The sequence below is a fragment of the Molossus molossus genome, unplaced genomic scaffold (genome assembly GCF_014108415.1).
Source record: "Molossus molossus isolate mMolMol1 unplaced genomic scaffold, mMolMol1.p scaffold_m16_p_4, whole genome shotgun sequence".
NCBI lineage: Eukaryota > Metazoa > Chordata > Mammalia > Chiroptera > Molossidae > Molossus > Molossus molossus.
The window spans coordinates 77,982,419-78,002,690 of NW_023425377.1; the positions used below are offsets into that span (position 1 = coordinate 77,982,419).

The 20,272-nt window shown below is 48.8% G+C and overlaps 1 protein-coding gene across 4 annotated transcripts in view; it reads right to left on the reverse strand.

Annotated features, from left to right (window-relative positions):
- The window catches only part of KDM4B (lysine demethylase 4B), a 110,583-nt gene extending 98,118 nt beyond the window's left edge, over nt 1-12,465 (reverse strand). Inside the window, exons 1-4 of one of the 4 annotated variants that reach the window (XR_004956427.1) lie at nt 12,165-12,347; nt 10,949-11,046; nt 8,900-9,037; nt 3,526-3,691 (exon numbers count right to left, since the gene is read on the reverse strand). Coding sequence is in view for 3 of the 4 variants with exons in the window: in XM_036240336.1 (XP_036096229.1) it covers nt 3,526-3,691; nt 8,900-8,916 (183 nt within the window). In the remaining variant the exon portion in view is untranslated. Of the gene's footprint in view, nt 1-3,525; nt 3,692-8,899; nt 9,038-10,948; nt 11,047-12,164 lie in introns of all 4 variants that reach the window. The other 3 variants (XM_036240336.1, XM_036240335.1, XM_036240334.1) reach the window with 3 other exon arrangements.
- Between the last annotated feature and the right edge of the window lie 7,807 nt (nt 12,466-20,272).

Here is a 20,272-nt window from a genome sequence, read left to right on the forward strand (position 1 = left end):
CTGAGGATATTTTTCCATTTTATCTTCAGATAGAGTGTGAGGGGGAGGGAGAGGAAGAGGGAGAGAGACACGGAGAGAGAAACATCAATGTGAGAAAGACACATCGATTGGTTGCCTCTCCCACAACCCCGACCAGGGCCAAGGACCAAACCACAACTGAGGTACATGCCCTTGGCCAGAATCAAACCTGCGACTCTTTGGTCCGTGGGCCAACACTCTAACCACTGAGCCAAACCGTCAGGGCTCCATTAATTTTATATAGAATGGAAGGGACGGAGGGAGAAAGAGAGAGACAAACATCAACTGGTTGCCTCCTGCACAACCCCAACCAGGAGCGATGAACCTGTAACCCAGGTACATGCCCTCAATTGGCAACCGAACCCACGACACTCTAACCACTGAGCTGAACTGGCCAGGGCCCAAATTTCCCACTTTCAAACATGAGCCTGAGGCTACTTTGTTTATACGCCATCCCTAACACACTGCTGGGTGAAGACATCTAAAGCTACTCAGCAGGGGACAGGCCTGAAAGCTGAGAGCAGCCCCTAGCTGCAGGACTGTCCTCAGAGACACACCTGGGCACCAAAGCACCTTGACCCCTCCCATAGGTCCCCACACTGTCCCACTGCCCCACCACCCCACACCATGTCCCTTCCTGGCTCCTCCTGCCCCAGTGCTTCCCAAGCGGCCCAGGGAGGCTCCCAGCCCTGGTATGTGGGGCAGAGGGACCCACTGGGCACAGTCCCCAGAGTATGTGCAGAGTGGCTGAGGAACATGACTAGGCTGCCCGACAGCCCCAGGGTGGGGCTCCTGCATACCCAAAGCCACTTCTAGCTGTGGTCCTGGCTCCGAGACCTGTGCCTGCTGAGCACCCACCCTGACCCAGCTCTAACGAGTCCCACAGAGCCTTTGAGGAAGGGACCAAATACAGCATCCATGAAAGAAGAAAACACTACACACACACACACACACACACACACACACACACAGAAGGGCAGTCAAGGCTGAAGTCAGGGTAGGGGAACAGCTGTGTCTGTGGAGCTGACTCAGGCCAGCAGAACATCATGTCCCTTCTCCAAAGAAGAAGCCCTGAGAGCCCTGAGAGCCAAGGGTCCCCATTTGAAAGAAATGGGAGGTGCCCAGGGATAAAGCCCCTGCTTCCCTGGATCCATCTGTCCCCAGAGTGGCAGGGAGACCACTGAGGGACTAGGGGCACCAAACACTGTCCCTGCTAGACAGGAGAAGGGACGTGTATGTGCATGTGTGTGGGTGTGACCCTAATCGCCAGGAGAGTCACACAGAACCCATGCCTGTACCCTCCATACTGCCTCCCCCTTGGCTGGGTTCAGAAAGAATTCCCGCATCCAAAGGTGACTATCAGTCATACAGAAAGCAGCAAATAAAACACCATTTAAGAGAGAAAAGGAACATGCAAAACAAAAGGCAGAAGGAAAACATACCCTGAAAATATATGCCTCACAAAATCCCCAGTCTGAACAGTTTTCCATCGATCCAAGTAAATTAGCAAAAAATTGGTCCACTGGAATTAGAAGCCTAAAGCAGAGGCATCCAGGTTCAAAGGAGAAGCACCAAGAGAGCGAAGGAGATGAGGAGACGGGAGAGAAGGCACAGGCGTGGTCACAGAGGTGAAGGAAGGGCTACAGAAATGACAGAGGTGAAAGGACAGCAGAGCAGCGCCAGGGGTGGGATTTAAGGTACTTCCAACAGAACAGTACAAGATACTAATTTGCTACAAGTTTCCTGACATAAAGGATGATGTGAATCCAAAGGCAGATGGGCTGGCTGTGTCCTGGGAAAAGTGGAACTAGGTCAATGACAGGAGACAAAAGAAGGGACCCCCCCCACAAAGGCACCAGGACTCTACTGGCCTCAGAATCTCCTACCACTGGGGACCTGCAATGGGCAGAGTCACCTGACAATTGACACTATGGATTGGTCAGTGGGCAGGAAAGCCCCAAATGGACGCTTCAGGATTTCTAGAGCCCTCTCACATATGAGATGACAAACTGCAAGAGAGTACGACACAGGCAGTGAGCACTGAAGCCATTTAAAGGGAGAACTGAAGCTAAAATGGCAGTGGCAGCTGTGGTTCCCAAACCAGATAAAAATGTTCTGTTTTGTCTACATTATCATGTATACAAGGAACAAAAATCATGCGGGAGCAGGTAGGTAGCGAATCTCAGCCTGTAGTCCAAATCTCACTAGCAGCCTGCTTTTGTACAACCTGCGAGCTAAGAATGTGTTGTTTTGTTTTGGCTAGTGTTTGTTTTTTCACTTTTAAATGGTTGGAAACATTTTTTAAAAGGAGAATATTTCGGGACAAGTAAAAGTTCTGTGAAATTCACGTTTCAGTGTCCATCGAGTGTCACTAGTACAAAGCATGTTGTTATGGGTCATCTAAGGTGGCAGATCTAAGGTAGCAGAGCTAAGTGGTGGCAACAGACACTGCCCTGCCCTCAAAGCTGAAAATACTATCTGGCTCTTTGTAGAAAAGATTTACCAACCTCCTGGTTTAAGGAACAGAGAACCAGGAATCTTAGATAAAGTTATAATCATCCAGGCAGCAACCAGAAGAACACTAAGCAAATAGTTTACAAACTTTCCCAATCATTAGGTGAGCAATGCCACAAACAGGTTCACACAAACTTGAAGAAACACAGCCATGCCCAGCAGGTGGCTCAGTTGGTTAGAGTGTCAGCCCATACACCAAAAGGTTGTGGGTTCGATTCCTGGTCGGGCACATACCTAGGTTGCAGTTCAACTCCAGGTCAGAGTATGTACAGGAAACAACCAACTGATGTTTCTCTCTCACACTGATGTTTCCTTCTCTCTCCCCCCTACTTCCTCTCTTAAATCAATAAAAAACATATCCTCGGGTGAGGATTAAAAAGAAAAAAGAAACACAGCTATTTACATTAAAAAGAAACACAGGGAGAGTTTGTATGTCTGTCTGCCTTCACACATGCACACATATGTACATGTATGTGTATAATATGCGAAAGAAAGAGACAGGATATTGGTAACCATGTTGCTCCAGGAACAGGAGCTGGGAGATGGGAGGAAGAAGAGACTCACTAGTCACTCTCCCCTCTCGTACTGTTTGAATTTGCCTCCCATGTGCATACTGTCTCAAAAAAAACTTGTTTCACCAGGAATGTAAAGGCAAAAACTCAGGCCTTCCTGGCATCAACTGCCTGGAAGCCTTCCCAGACTCTTGATCTCCTCTCCCCCAGGCGGAGTGAGACTTGCGGCCGGGATGCCCTGGGCGGCCACTGCCTGCTGGACTGGGCTCAGTACAGCACTGCATCTCCACCCAGCCTGCCAACTCCTACAGGGCCAGGGGCAGTACGAATGGTTTATGAATTCCAGTGCCTGGCACAGGGAAAGAACCCCCTGTTTGTAGATAAATGAGGTCAAAATGGTTCAGTGAACAGGTTAATGAGTGTGCCACTTTCAGACATGGACACAAACTGAAAAGCTGCACATGCGCAGGATGTCACCCACCTTGGCCAGGCCTGCCCGGTGGGCTCCCTGGGACTCGATGTAGGCCACGTATTTATTGAAGTCCTTAAATTCTTCCATGGTTGGGCGAAATGTCATGATTTTACAACTTGGGTTCTGGGCCCCATGATCCTCAGACCCCATGGCTGCAGTTGAGACACCGCCACACCTGCAAGGGAAGACAGAGAACGTGAGCATGGCGACACTGCCATCAGCGGGTGCTCTGCTCCCTTAGACCACACTAAAGGTACCCAAGGCTCCAGGAAGCAATGAGGGGCAGAGCGGAGACTGGGAGCTGACTCCCTTGCCCTGTTCTGGCACAAAAGACCAAAATGACTTCAACTAATTAAAAACAGAGGCGTCCTAGTTCTAAACGCAAACGTGAAATTGGAAGCCAGAGCACTGAGATTAAGCTGGGAGCCCTAGGAAATAAAAGTTTTTCATATCAGGGACTCAAATCAATGCATGTCCTTTGGAGCTGGACACGCAGAGAGACAGCATCATGCAGCGGGTTCTGCAAGTTAAATGAGGTTGTGTGTGAGTCTGCCTTCTTTTGAGGTGCAAGCCTGCAAAGATAGAACAATAACTCCAGGCGGGGCCCACCCTGAGAAGCATGTGGGTCACTTCAGGACTTGCCTGGCTGCTGTCAGCAAACCCAGGCCGAGGAAGGCGGAAGGCCTGGCCAGAATGGCTTGTTTCCTGCAATCAGAGCTGCTCCAAAGCCCTTGGTTGTAACCGCAGCTGGACATTTCGGCACATAAAGGGAGACCGTGGCTGGGATGTGAGCTGTAAGATTCACTGCAGATGCCTTAAGATACTTGGGAACCAGGACTCCTCTCCGGGAGGAGGATGCATGCTGCATTGACCCCTTCCTCTCTCTGGAGTTAAGGGGTCCCAGTGGAGCTGTCAGTGGCCCACCAAGGAAGGGGTTTGGTGTCAGACTCTGGGAAGAGACCCTATTGGCTGATTAAATTCTCCTGGCTCCAAAAGACTAGACTCCCTCCAGGATTTAAAAAAGTCAGAATCCAAGTGCACACAGACCTGAGAACCTGGAGGACAATTTAACCAAGTTCACCTCACCCCACCCCAAAGTGAGGTAGGGAATGAGAAATCCAGGAAGCCCAATGGTCCCAGAAAAGGGAGCCACCCCCAAAAAATGCAGCCACAGGCTTTTAAAAGGCGTGCCTTGCAGTGGGCACTAGAGGGCAGCACAAGCCCAGGAATTGCCACTGAGGTAGTGAGTTTCCCCTGGGGAGGATCTGGAGGCCCCAGGCTCACAGATACCCTGTCCTGGCCTTGCCCCATCCCATGCCTTGGGGCACAGGAGGCTGGGCTAGGGGTACAACAGCTGAAGCCTCCCTCCGAGTGTCACACTCTCACTGCATTGCTGGTGAGGGCCCAAGGATCCTGACATACATGGGGCGGGGTGGGGGTGTAGTCACTGCTTCACTGCTGTGTCCACAATAAGTCTCAAGGTTTCTCAAGGGGCAGCCACACAGCTGAAGTGTGCATAGCCTGTGATAACCAGGTCATAAGCCTATGATAACATGTGACAGCAGCTCTGGGTGGGATCAAAGGGAACCACGAAGAATACATGGTTTATAAAAGGAAAAGGGTTGTCACAATCCCCACTCTGGCGCAGTAGGCACCAGAAAACCCCAGCTTCAGCCAGGCTGCCCCCACTGCAGCTGTGACCAGGCCTTAAGACTGATCACCATGCCATCCCAGGTGGCCCCTTGCCTGCAGCGGGGACCAAGGACCTGAATCCCACCTGGGACCCCCACTCGCCCCACCTGAGCCCCAAGCCTTCCTGCCCTCTCCCCTCCAGCCCACATGCAGCCACAAAGGGCTCCCTGTGGGCCTTCACTGCACAGCGGCAGACAGGACAGCATGTCTGTCCTGGAGGGACAGACCTTGACCCCAATACTATTGTGAACATCAGTGTGGACCTGAGCTGTGCTAACGGCTGTGGAGGGAGACAAAGGAGGGTTCGAAGTGGATGGAGAGGGCTCCATGGGCCACGACCTCAAATGAGACACCAAAGCGTGAGACCTAGCTGTCCTTCCTTATGATCCCACCACCTGAGCCACCAACTCCTGTCCATCCCACCTCGTCACCCTTCAAGATTCCCCATACCACTGGGAGGCTCAGGGCCTCTGCCTGTCAGAGAATGGTCTCTGAAGGGGGCCCCGCCACCCACCCATATCACATGGACCATCAAATTCATCCTCTGAGGCCTGCTGCCAGAAGTGATGGACCCAGTCTCAGCCCCTGGTGCCAAGCCTTCGATGACCAGGCAAATGCCCAGAAACTAGTTCCTCAGTCTGCCATGATGGCCAGTGCCCCGACCTGGAGGCAGTGGACACATCAGCACTTCACAGGTCCCCAGCCCTATTCTATGTACTTCACATGGGTGACTCGTCCACTCCACACACAATAAGCCCATTTTTCATAGTACACTTGAGGACATAAGGCCCCATGAGGAGAAGTCACATGCCTAGGCCACATGGCAGGTAGGTGGCAGGGCCAGATGCCCAGCCAGGCTCTGCTGAGACAGCCAGTCTCCCACCTCTTTCCCACCCTGCTGAATGACGGGTGCCAGGACCTACCCACACCCAACAGCTCTCATGTTTGGCTCGGCTGGTCCTGGCCAGCTGGCTGCCTCTCCTCTGAAGCTGGCTCCCAAAGGGCCTACAGCCCCTTGCAGAGGCTGCCTCCCACCTGTCCACCCAAACACCGGGCTCCATTGCTGGGAGGTAACGAAGTATGCCGGTTTCCTCCCCAAGACAAGGCAGAGCAGGGGCAGCCCCAGCGCCCTGCCCACACGAGCTCTCCCTCATGTCAAAAATCATGACACAGAAACGAGTTTTCCATCCAGAAGATAAAAAAGCAGATGATGGAATAGTAGGTAGAATATTCTGCATATGCACACTGGCAAGAGACGTTCCACTCCAACCACCATCATCCAGATTCAGCTCCGTGGTAAATTCTATAGGAGTCCTCTCTCTCTCTCTCTCTCTCTCTCTCTCTCTCTCTCTCTCTCTCTCTCGTTTGTTAATCTTCACCCAAGGATATTTTTCCCATTGATTTTTAAAGAGAGTAAAAGGAAGGGAGGAGGAGAGATATAGAGAGAGAAACATCGATTTGAGAGAGACACAATGATTGGTTACCTCCTGCACGCACCCTAATCGGGTCCAGGAATTAAAGGGTCCACAACCCTTCAGTGCATGGGCTGATGCTCTAACCACTGAGTCACACTTGCCATGGCAGCATTTTTTTTCTCTCTTATTCATGCCTTTTGAAATGTAGTTTTTAAGTAGGTAAATATAAGGAAGAAGATTAAAACAGTTTGTAATCCCAACACTCCATAACCCTTGACATATTTTTTTGAACGAGGGCAAATAAAAATCATATGTGTACATATTTAAGAAATAAAAAAAGGAATTTGACTGGACGCCTGCCCTGGGCCAATCTTCAGGTTTACTGGAAACATAGGGGGAGGGAACAGAGAACCAAGTGGGAGCTCCCAAGGAGGGAGCTCACAAACAGTCCAGAAAGAGCAACATGCTCTTTACCAGACAGTACCATGCCAAAAAGCAGGGCTCTAGCAACGCAACAATACAGAGACAAACAGCACAATTAAAAAATGGGCCAAGACCTAGCCCTGTCTGGTTTGGCTCAGTGGTTGGAGCGTCAGTCCATGGACCAATGAGTCTTGGGTTCGATTCCGGTCAGGGGCACGTACCTTGGTTGCGGTTCGTGCCTGGCCCTGGTTGGGGTCCTACGGGAGGCAGTCGGTCAATGTGTCCCTCTCACATCGATGTTTCTCTCTCTCCCTCCCTCCCACTCTATCTGAAAATAAATAAAAAAATATCCTCGGGTAAGGATTAAAGAAAAAAAAATTAGGCCAAACCCTGGCTGGTTTTCTCAGTGGTTAGAGCACTGGCCCACGAACCAGAGAGTCTTAGGTTTAATTCCCGGTCAGGGGGCATGTACCTGGGTTGCAGGTTCCAGCCCCGGCCCTGGTCCGGGGTCATGTAGGAGGCAACCAATTAATGTGTCTCTCTCACATCAATGTTTCTCTCCTTCCCTCCTTCCCTCCCTCCTTCCTTCTTTCCTTCCTTTCTTCCTTCCCTCCTCTTTCTCCCCCCCCCCCTTCTACTCTGTCTAAAAATTAATGGAAAAGCCCTGGCTGGTTAAGCTCAGTGGTTAGAGTGTGGGCCCAGGGACCAATGAGTCTCAGGTTCAATCGCAGTCAAAGGGATGTACCTCGGTTGCAGTTCAGTACCCAGCCCTGGTGGGGGTTGTGCAGGAGACAACCAATTGATCTCTCTCTCTCGCATCAATGTTTCTCTCTCTCTCTCTCACACACACTCACTCTCTCTCTCTCTATCTGAGGACACGGGGAGAAATATCCTCAGGTGAGGATTTTAAAAATTTTAAAAATCAATGGAAAAATCAGGTGAGGATTAATAAAAAACAGAAAGAAAAAAAGTGGACCTCGTATAGCATCAGACTGCAGACCAAAGGGTCTCAGGTTTGATTCCCAAGGGCAAATACCTAGGCTGCAGGTTCAATCTCTGGCGCTGGTAAGGGAGGATTCAGGAGGCAATTAATCAATGTCGCTCTCCCACACATCAATGTTTCTCTCTCTCTCTCTCTCTGTCTCTCTCTCTCTCTCCCTGCCCCCTTCCCTCCCTTTCCTCTCTAAAACGAGACTGGAAAACATATCCCAGGTGAGGATTAACAACAAAAAAAGTGAGCCAAGGACTTGAGTAGATATTTCTCCAAAGAAGATACACAAAAGGTCAGCAAGCACATGAAAAGGAGCTGAACATGTTAGCCAGCATGGAAATGTAAATCAAAACCACAGTGAGACACTACTCACCCCCACTAGAATGGCTAGATAAGAAAAACAGACAATAACATGTTGATGAGGATGTGGAGAAATTAGAACCCTGATAGCCTGCAGGTGGGAATATTAAGATGGTAGAGCCGCTGTGGAAAAGAGTTTGGTGGTTTAGACAAGACTGTGATCAGCAGAACAATACACCACCACCGCCATGCCAAGACATCCACATCCTAATCCAGGCTGTGACTATGCTCCCTCCCATGGCAAAAGGAATTTTGCAGATGGATTAAGTTAAGGACCCTGAGATGGGGATAATCCTGGATTCCTCAGGGGGCCCAGTGTCATCACAAGGGTCCTTATAAGAGGGACAGAGACGGAGACTGGATGACAGAGCAATGAAGGCAGAGGCTGAAGTGATTCGAGGAAAGGGCCTCAAGGAAAGGAAAGCAGGCAGTCCCTTAAAGCTGAAAAAAACTCAGATCAATTCTCCCCTGAAGACTCCAGAAGGAGCGGCCCTGCCAACACCTTGATTTTAGCTCCATAAGACTCACTCCAGACTTCGGACTCTCAGAATTGTCAGAGAATGAGTATGGGTTGTTTGTAGTCACCAGGTTTATGGTCACGTTTCAGCAGCTGTGGGACATGCATACAGGATCACTTTTCCTGAAAAGTGGTTTGGGGTTTTCAATACATTCAAGAAGGCGAAGTTCTAGTCCACACCTGGCCCTAATTAGCCTTGTGGCCTGCGTCCGAGGTCAACACTGAACATGAGGCGGCCTTTCTAGGGCCATTGGGAGCAGCCAACGTGGCAGGGAGTAAACAGGACTGTTCTCCTCCACCCTGTCACCTCCACCCCATGGGTGTGAGCCACAAGGCGATTAGCTTGTTTCCTCTCTTCTTACCAGTGACCACCTGAGACCACCATCAGAGGCCACCACTTTAAAACCCTCTTTCCCCGCCCTGGCCGGTTTGGTTCAGTGGTTAGAGCGTCGGCCTGCGGTCCTGAGAGACCCGGGTTCGGTTCCCGCTAAGGGCGCGTACCTCGGTTGCAGTTTGTCCCCGGCCCTGTCAGTTGTGCGGGTGGCAGCCACTCGATGTGTTCCTTTCACATCGATGTTTCTCTCTCTCTCTCTGTTCCTCTCTCTCCTTCCCACTCTACCTGAACAAAAAATGGAAAAATGTCCTCGGGTGAGGATAAAAAATAAAAATTAAAAAAAATAAATAAATAAAACCCTCTTTCCCACCTGGCTGGTGTGGCTCAAGGGATTGAGCATTGTCCCATGGACTGAGAGGTCCTGGTTAGATTCCTGGTCAGGGCACATGCCCGGGTTGCAGGCTTGATCCCCAGTGGGGCACGTGCAGGAGGCAGCCGATCAATGTATCTCTCTCACAATGATGTTTCTATCTCTCTTGCCCTTCCTCTCCCTTTAAAATCAATAAAAACATATTTAAAACATGAAACATAAAAATTAATAAATAAAACCCTCTGTCCCTCCCTGGCCAGTTTGGCTCAGCAGTTAGAACATCAGCCCACAGACCAAAGAATTGTGGGTTCGATTCTGGTCAAGGGCACATACCTCAGTTGTAGTTCGGTTCCCAGCCCTGGTTGGGGTAATGCGGGAGGGCAACCAATGGTGTCTCTCTCACATCGATGCTTCTCTCTCTCTCTCTCTCTCTCTCTCTCTCTCTCTCTCTCTCCCTCCCACTCTGTCTGAAAAACATAAATGGAAAAATATCCTCGGATGAGGGTTAAAATAAATAAATGAATAAAACTCTCTGTCCTCTGCCCCTGGTTTATTAGAAAAGTATAGGAGAAGGTGGACAGCCTGGAGTTGAAACCCAGAAGCAGCAGGGCAATGGGAGTCTTTCAAATGCAAATAAAAGAAATTTCCAGCCCAGGCCAGCGGTTAGAGTGTCAGCCCATGGACCAAAGGGTCTCAGGTTCAATTCCCGGTCAAGGGCACATACCTGGGTTGCAGGTTCAATCCCCAGCCCCAGTCGGGGTCGTGCAGGAGGCAACCAATCGATGTGTCTCTCTCACACCAATGTTTGTCTCTCTCTCTCTCCTCCCCTACCCCCCTCCCTTCCACTCTGTCTAAAAATCAATGGAAAAATAACTTCAGATGAGGATTAACCAAAAAAAAAGGAATCTTCCATTTTAAATATCCCAACCCTGGCTGTGACTAGTCACCACCTTCTGCAAGTTGTGTGGGTGAAGTGGGGTGAATAGGGCCTTCTGAGAGCCCAGAAGCAGTATCCCGCGTGATCCACATGACACACACAGGGCAGCATGTCCTAGGCAACTCCAGCATCAACCAAAACATACAGTGGCTCTAGAAGTGAGGGCCAGGCATTCAGATGCTGAAGGGTGAGAGTGCAAACAGGGAGCGTGCGGAATAGAGAAGAGACATCCAGTAGAGCCCCTTCCAGAGGGTTCTAGGCTCCTCTAAGGGCATGTAGACCCTGGAAACCCCAGGAATTCAGAACTAAATGGGGCCACCTTTTCCCCCCAGCATGCAGGCCTCACAGCTGCCTAGGTTGGCTGTGTCTTCGGTGCCATGGTCTTGCACTTACTTGAAAGTTCCTGGTATGTTCTGATGGCGAGGCTACAATGAGAGATGCTCTAGCAAGTGGCTTGGATTTTTGTCAGGTTCCAGCAACGGTGATGGTTTCTAAAATGCACGAAGTAAAAGCACAATTAACTAAATTTATCACATGCTTAAGTCTAAATTCCACATTATACTCCTAACAGTGGCATACAGCCCAAGGACACTCTTGCCTTTATTCAGATGTTTCCAAATCCTTGCCACTTTGCAGGAACGCAAAAATTCGTTTTAAGTTCATCTTCCACAAATCAGTAGCTGAGGAAGCGAAAACCTCCGTGAACAAATTAAACCAGAGAAGCTTCTAAAACCATTAAGGTACAGGCAGCTTCTGAGAGGTTTACAACAACTTCTGCTTCCTGTGAACCTCTACAGCCAGGCAAAGTGCCCCTCCAAGGAGAAAACTCACATGGACAACACCGCATGGTGACCACCATCTGCACCCCACGAGGTGCTTAGAGGGAGAGCACACAGAGAAAATATGGCGGGGGCTGTGCAACCCCACCAAGAGTAGAGTCCCAACCTAGAAATTTACAGTTGGGTAGAGACACTTCAGTACTTGTTGAGTGGATACAGCATGAGACTCTAAACTTGGCCCCAGGATTTTTGACAATCTGGATTACAGATACCCTGACTCACCAGCCCTCCCACCCACATCTCCCCACAGCTCTCCAGATAACATGAACCCCAACGGCACAGGGTCTAGCAGATGTTCCCTGCCTCTGGGCCTTTGCACATGCTGTCCGAGACCCGAGCATCCCGGTGGGCCCAATGTCCCAGAAAGGGCAACTTGCCCCTTGGGACCCTGGCTGAACTCAATCCCACATCCTTTCTCTAATTCACCAAGAGTTTTAAATAACACAGGTTTCACCAACACTCTTAGAGCAGACAATATACATTGCCATTTTAAATCTTATTTTAAGCTGGTTTTTAAGATTACTGGGCACAACCCATTTTAGTGATTTCACTGTCTTTTAACAGGTGACAAGCCCTGGTTCAAAGGCCACATGAAGCTGTGAAACTTGTGGACCTCACACTGCACACATCTGCCTCTGGACTCTCCCAAGGCTCCTAGGCCTCTCCCACCTGCGTGGATTAAGGCTGCCCCGCTCCACAGCCCTGCCAGCACCTGACATCGCCAGAGCTGAAGTCAGAGGATCCGATTACTGTGAAATCTCTCCATGTACCTGTAGCTGGCAGAATAACAGCCACCAAGGATGTCCACGTCTGAATCCCCACAACCTGTGGCAATGTTCCCTTCTGGGTCAAAAGGGACTTTGCAGATGGGATTAAGTGAGGGATCTTGAGATGGAGAGAGTATCCTGGATTATCAGGTGGGCTCTGTCATCACAAAGGTCCGTATAAGAGGGAGGCAGGAGGGTCAGAGTCAGAGATGTGATCACGGAAGTGGAGGTCAGAATGATGTACTATGAAGACAGAGGAAGAGGCCATAAGGCAGAGTGCAAGTGCCTGTAGAAGCTAGAAATGACAAAGAACAGACACCACCCCCCAAGAGCCTCCAGAAGGAACCAGCCTTGACCACACCTTGATCTTAGCCCTGTGAGACCATGTCAGACTTCCAGCACCCAGAACTGAGATAAGAAACACGTGTTGCCCTGGCCGGTTTGGCTCAGCGGTTAGAGCGTTGGTCCCGCGGACCAGAGAGTTCTGGGTTCGGTTCCCACTGGGGGTGCGTACCTCAGTTGCAGTTTGTCCCCATCCCCATGGGGTTGTGTGGTTGGCAGCCAGTCGATGTGTCTCTCTTGCATAGACGTTTCTCTCTCTCTTCCTTCCTCTCTCCTTCCCGTTCTGTCTGAAGATAAATGCAAAAATGTCCTCGGGTGAGAATTTTAAAAAAGTTAAAGAAAAAAGAAACGTGTTAAGTCACTAAGTCTGTGGTCATCTGTCAGGGCAACAAAGGAGACTAATGCTCCAGCTTCGATGTGCATTTTTCTGATCACAGAGGAGGTGAGGGGTCTTTTCACTTCCACTGACGACACAGGCCTCTCTGCTATGAACTACCAGCCCCCATCTCTCATCCATGTCTCAATGGGATCACATGTCTCCCTTGCCACTTGTAACTGTCTCTTAGCATGCTGTCTCCCTTGCTGGACATAAGCTGCCCCTACCAGCATATAGTCTGAAAGGCAGAGAAGGCACCTGTGGTTCTCAGCCGGACAGAACTCAATCTGCTGCTGCCCATGGCTGCTGGGCCACTGACACTGTGGGTTCTTCTGCTTCCACACTTAGGGAGCCAAAAGCACCAACCCCCAAGCCAGGAGGCTAGAAGCTCCAGGGCTGAGGTCAAGGCCCAGTTTTTAGGCCACAGGATGAGGCGAACCCTCTATCCACCCTGACCTATGTCTACAAAGGGATGAAGATCCAGGCTACCCCACATCTGCTCCTCTGAAGGGTCCCCTGCAGGCTCTGGGACGCAGACGCCTGGCCTAAGACCCAGCCACAGACCCGCTGGGCACAAGGCAGCCAGGGTTGAGGGATCAGAGGACCCTTATGTGTACACTGCGTAGAGTGACTTCCTTCCAAAAGGCGGAGTGACTTGACAGTGGAGAAACCTGGCAAACACTACTAAGTCAGGGGATCAAGGTTAACATTAACAGTAATAAGTCATGGTGACATATGACCCTAGATATGATAGGATGAGAAGGGCCTTTTACCTCTTGGATCTTCCTCCCTGAACACATCACCCCAGTCTAACCATGAGAAAAACATAAGACAAACCTCGATTTAGAAACTTCCTACAAAATCCCTGACCAATACTCTTCAAAAATACCAAAGTCACCAAAAAAATAAAGTCACCAGAAAAATCTGAAAAATGGTCACAGCCTAGAGGAGCCTAAGGAGACGTGACAACTGAATGTCATGTGGGATGCTGAATAAGGGTCCTGGGACACAGAAAGGATGTTAGGGAAAACTGAGGAAATCTAAATATAGTAAGGACTTTAATTAATAAGAATATGTTTATTAATTTTGACAAATATACCAGCCTAATGCAAGATGTTCATAATAAGGAAACTGGGGTGGGGAAGAATTGTTTAGGAGACCTCTTTCTGCTTAATTTCTCTATAAATCTAAACTGTTTAAAAAATAAAGTAATTTTTAAAAAGAAAAACAAATCCAAAAGGCCCAAGCAGTCTGGCTCTTATGCCTCCTGTGTCCAGGCTAGCCCAGGCCAGCTGCTGACCCTGCTGTGGGTCCTGGGAAATCTGGGGCACTAAGAATAGAACTCAAGAGGGAGTCCAGTTGCAGCCAGGTAAGAGCCTGCAGTGGTGACCCAAGGCATCAGACACCAATGCCCCTAGAAAAGCGCAGTCTGACCATTTCTCCTTTGAAAAGGCACAGTCTGACTAGATGACACTGTTATTCCGACATGCCCACCCCAAGCCCACAGATGCTGACAGAAGCAACAGGCACAGAGGCTTACTTCTCCACCCTCTCTGCAAAGGCCAAGCAGGTGGGGCTGAAAAGGAAAAGAAGTAGAAACCAGACAAAGAGCCAGCTATGCCTGAACACTGAGGCACCAGAAACTGCCAATGACTAGTGGCATCTCTGGGACTACACAGCTTGGCCTCCACATCTCAGGAGGGGGTACCTGGGCCCCCTGGTCCTATCAGTTCTCAGCTGCCCAAGGCTGACCCCTTGGGGTGGGCCCAGAAGCTAGACCCACACCAGGCCACACCACCCATTCTTGCCCTAGAGCTAGGCCTGAGCTCCAAGAGGTGGAGAACTGACTGGGCACCTATGGACCAGAGAGGACAGGAGCCATCACCTATATACCTAAGAGGGCTCAACCCCTGAATCTGTCTACTCCTCCTACGCCACAAGCCCCAAGTGGCCCCCAAAAGGGGCCAGGTGTCTTCTGCTGCCTGCTAAAGCCTAAAGGATCTCTGTGCCCATTACAGGGCGAGGAGGCCACCCAAAGCCTCAGAAGGACCCACTGACTTGAACACTCTATTGTCTGATCAGTATGAACTCATAGGATTTTGAAATATATATATCTACATATAGATGGACAGATATAAATATAGAGGGGCACAAATGCATGCACAGGTCGGTATTCACATCTCCAAGTTCTGTCAACTGACAGACCTGGGAAGCCCTGACAGCCCCAGCACTGAAAGTAATACCCAGTGGCTAGCCCTGGCCAGTGTGGCTCAGTGGTCAGAGTGTCGGTCCACATAATGAAGGGTCATAGGTTCGATTCCCGATCAAGGGCACATACTGGGTTGCAGGTTTGATCCTGGCCATGGTCAGGGTGCATGCAGAAGGCAACCAATAGATATGTCTCTCTCACATTGATGTTTCTCTCTCTCCCTCCCCTCCCTTCCACTCTCTCTAAAAAAAATCAATGGAAAAAATATCCTTGGGTGAGGATTAACAACAACAACAAAAAAACCCAGTAGCCAGATGACAGATTTTCAATATCATTCTCCAACATAGGGAACCACTCTCCTTGGAGAAGTGGTCACTCCAGGGTTGAGGTTGGGAACATACAAGATGAGCCTGAGCATCTTGTGGGGACAAGGAGGAAGGAAGCCCTCACTAGAGGATAAGGACACGAAGGAAGGGCATGGAAGCCCAGCAGGAAGGACAAGGGGTGCCCAGTGACCAAAGCAAGGGCAACATGATAGCGATGTCCTGGATTATAACCCACAGATAAATAAAAATATGCAAAAGTCTTTACCAGTATAAAATTTAAAAGAGAAAACGAACAGCCCTCTTCTACAAAAGAATTCTAATTCATAAATGGAGAAGGACTGAGGGTGATAAGCGTCGCCATGAGAAGGCCAGAGTATAACTGCTGTATATAACTGTTGTCGATATGGAATCAACAGGCAGAAGTATGAGGAGAAACGGGGTGTTGGCAGTGTCTCAAAATCCCAAAGTGACCTTCCAGTGGAGATTCCTGGATGGCACCGCCTTATTACCCAAGGGATCAAGACTGACACCACCAGCGATGGGACATTGATATGCTGCAAGGAGAAGGACACAACATCACCCAGGACAGCCTTCCACAAAATACATAACCTCCATCTAATCATGAGGAAGCACTGAACAAAGCTGAGGGACATTCTACAAAATCCCTGACCAGTGCTCTCCAAAAGTATCAAGTTCGTGACAGATAAGGAAAGACTGAGAACTAGTCCCGGCCCAGAAAAGCCTGAGGAGACATGACAACTAAATGTGACTTGGCGTCCAGGATGGAGCCCTGGGGCAGAAAAGGGACATGAGTGGGACAACTGGTGAAGTCCTAATAAAGTCCATGGTTTGGTAAATACTATTCCTCCGTGTTTCTTGCTTATTTAGTTTAAATCATTCTCCTGTGGTTAAGAGCTAACATTCGGAAAGGTGGCTGAAAGGTACACAGGAAATCTATGTACTGTCTTTGCAACATTTCAATGTTTAAAATTACTTCAAAATAAAAAGTCAAAAAATAAAAAGCCTTTACTTCTGTCCTCTGAACCTTACTGCATGGCAGGTTTCAGCTGGAAGAGGAGAGTCTGGCTGTAAAAATATCCAAACTGATAAGAAAAGGCAAGCTGACACCACACTGCAATCCAGTTTCAGGACCCATTTAAGATCCAACCTGCTGAACGCGGTTTCAGATTCTTTCAGTCTGAAAGAACTAAAAAACTGACATTTTTCAGCAGCCTCTGCATTCTAGGCATAGAGCCTCTTATTTACTAATATTTCACCAAATCCTCCATGTCTGTGAGGATTCAAAGAAGTTGCAAAGGCTCAGTTAGGGAAGTGGTGGGCATCCCAGGTTGTTGGATCCCAACTAAGAAGGCTCTAGTCTCATTACATGGAACTGTAAGAACCACATCACATTTTTCCTTAACATCCACCCCCAGCTTAGACATTACTCAGGTTGGCAAAGCTACAGTAATCAAGACAGGTGGTACTGCATAAAGATGAACATAGCGATCAATGAAAGAAGAGTTGACAGTCTAGAAATAAACCCGCACATTTAAAGCTGGTTCATTTTCCATGAGGTTGCCAAGACCATCCAATGCAGAAAGAACAGTCATTTCAACAGTTGCCCTGGACAAGCACATACAAAAGAATGAAGATGGACCCCTACCTCACACCACAGACAAAAAATTAACTCAAATGAATCGTAGATCTAAGTGTAAATGCTAAAATAATAAAAATCTTAGAAGAAAACACATGAATGAATCTTTGTGACCTTGGATTAGGGGATAGTTTCTAGACACACAACCGAAAGCACAAGAAGCAAAAGATAAAATTGATTGGACTTTGATCTTCAAAGGACTCGATCAAGAAAGTGAAGGCCCGCCCTGGCCGGTTTGGCTCAGCGGTTGGAGTGTCGGCCTGCGGTCCAGAGAGACCCGGGTTCGGTTCCCGCTAAGGGCACGTACCTCGGTTGCAGTTTGTCCCCGGCCCTGGTTGGTCGTGCGGGTGGCAGCCACTCGATGTGTCCCTTCACATCGATGTTTCTCTCTCTCTCTCTCTCTTCCTCTCTCTCCCTCCCGCTCTATCTGAACAAAAAATGGAAAAATGTCCTCGGGTGAGGATAAAAAAAAAAAAAAAGAAAGAAAGAAAGAAAGTGAAGGCCCGGTCAATACAGCTCAGTGGGTTGAGTGTTGTCCCAAGGACTGAGAAGTCCTAGTTCAATTCCCAGTGAGGGCACATGACCGGGTTGCAGGCTCGATCTCCAGTGGAGGGTGTGCAGGAGGCAGCCAATCGATGTATCTCTCTCACATCAATGTTTCTTTCTCTCCCTTCCTCTCTCTCTAAAAACAAATAAAAACATATAGGAAGGAAGGAAGGAAGGAAGAAAGGAAGGAAGGAAGGAAGGAGACTTGCCTTGGCTGGTGTTGCTCAGTGGTTAGTGTCAACCCATGTACCAAAGGGTTACAGGTTCAATCCCCAGTCCTGGTAAGGGTCACATGAGAGCCCACCAAGCGACGTGTCTCTCTCACATCGATGTTTCTCTCTCTCTCTCTCTTCTTCCCTGCCTTCTACTCTCCAAAAATCAATGAAAAAAATATCCTCAGGTGAGGATTAACAACAACAAAAAGTGAAGACAGTCCACAGAGTGGGCAAAGATATTTGCAAATCTTATATCTCATAAGGGACTTATATTGAGAATACATAAAGAACTCATACAGTTCAACAACAAAAAAACAAATAATGTAATTTATAAACACATAAATAATTTGAATGGACATTTCCCCAAAGAAGATATAAAAATGAACAACATGCCTTGCCAGTGTAGCTCAGTGGACTGAGTGCCATCCCATGGACTGAGACGTCCCAGTTTGATTCCAGGTCAAGGTATATGCCTGGGTTGTGGGCTCAATTCCCAGTAGGGGACATGCAGGAGGCAGCCAATCGATGCTTCTCTCACATCAGTGTTTCTCTCTCTCTCTCCCTTCCTCTCTTTCTAAAAAATCAATAAAAACATATTTTAAAAAAGTAACAACATAGCCCTGGCCAGTGTGGTACAGTGGTTAGAACATCGGCACATGCACTAAAGGGTCATGGGCTCAATTTCTGGTCAAGGGCACATACCTGGGTTGCAGGTTTGATCTCAGCCCCAGTCAGAGTGCACGCAGGAGGCAACCAATCTATGTGTCTCTCTCACACTGATGTTTTTTTTTCTCTCTCTCTCCCCTCTCCCTCCTTTCTTTCCACTCTCTCTAAAAATCAATGGAAAAAATATTCTCAAGTGAGGTTTAACCAATAAAAAAGAAAAAGCACAACAAACACATGAAAAGACACTCAACATCATAGCAATAGAGCAAGGGAGAAGAACAGAAGCCAAGACCCCAAAGAGAATGATGGCAGGGCACATGATAGAGCCTTATAAATAATTCAGATGATTATACTTTTCAAGGTATATCCTCTGTTCTCTCAAGCTTTCGCCCTAGAAACCATGGTGGGGCTATGGAGATGAGCAAAGGCCCCAGAGGCCTAGTCCCAGTCCCAGCTGTGTACCCTAGGACAAGTTCCTGATCTATGGGTCTCAGTTTCCTCATCTGTAAAGTGGGGATCACTATATTAATGCTCTGCTGCTAGAGTGGTAGGAGGTTAAATAAGGTAACAGACAGAAAGCATTTAAAGGAGACCCTAGCACATTGTAAACCCTCAATATGTAACAGCTGTTATGGGTCTTGTCATTTAAGAGACTCACACAGGCAAAGAAGGCAGATCTGATGACACACTGAGTGAGGTGCCCTAATCCATCCATGCTCCCAGGGTCCATGAAGGACCTCTCTGAAGGACAATCTGGCAACATTTATTTTTTTAAAAATGTCTACCCACTTCTAACCATCTGCTCTTAGACCTTTATGCTCCAGACACGCTGCCTGTCCATCCACCCAGACTTACCTATAGGGCCTTCCTCTGCAAAGTCTGGAGCATGAAAGGCTGCCCACAACTCGGCACCTGGCAGCAGGGCGTGGACTACCTAAACAGACCTCCAAGGGAGCACTGAGACCAGGGAAACTTCCAGCTGGATCTCGTGAACTGTGAGACATCTGGAAGCAATTTGCCAAATGTGTACATAGCACACATTTAGCGTATTGAAAAGAACATGTATGCACATGTTCTTTCTAGAGAGTGACTGCTTCCAGGGGGCTGGGGGACTACAGATCAGGGAGAGAGGGAGACAACAGTGGCATCTTGAAGCACTGGGGTAAGAACAGACTTTTTTTTTAATTGATTTTTAGATAGAGTAAGAGAGAGAAAGATACCATGATCACAAAGGACAGATTTTTTTTTTCTTTATTGATAGTAGAGAGGAAGGGAGAGGGAGAGAGAGATAGAAACATTGATGAAAGAACATCGACTGGCCGCCTCCTGCATGCCCCACACTAGGGATCAGGCCCACAATCTGGGCAAGTGCCCTGACTGGGAATCGAACTGGCGACCTCTTGGTACATAGGTCAACACTCAACCACTGAGCCACACTGGCCAGGCATGAAGGACAGACTTGTAATCACTGGTGCTGGGATGACTAGGTTGTCAGTTGGGAAAAGATAAAGTCAGGCCCTGGCCGGTTTGGCTCAGCGGTTAGAGCATCAGCCTGCGGTCCCGAGAGACCCGGGTTCGGTTCCCGCTAAGGGCATGTACCTTGGTTGCAGTTTGTCCCCGGCCCTGGTCGGTCGTGTGTGTGGCAGCCGCTCGATGTGTCCCTTTCACATCGAAGTTTCTCTCTCTCTCTCTCCCTCCCACTCTACCTGAACAAAAAAATGTCCTCGGGTGAGGATAAAAAAAAAAAGAAAGAAAGAAAGTCAGGTCCACACCT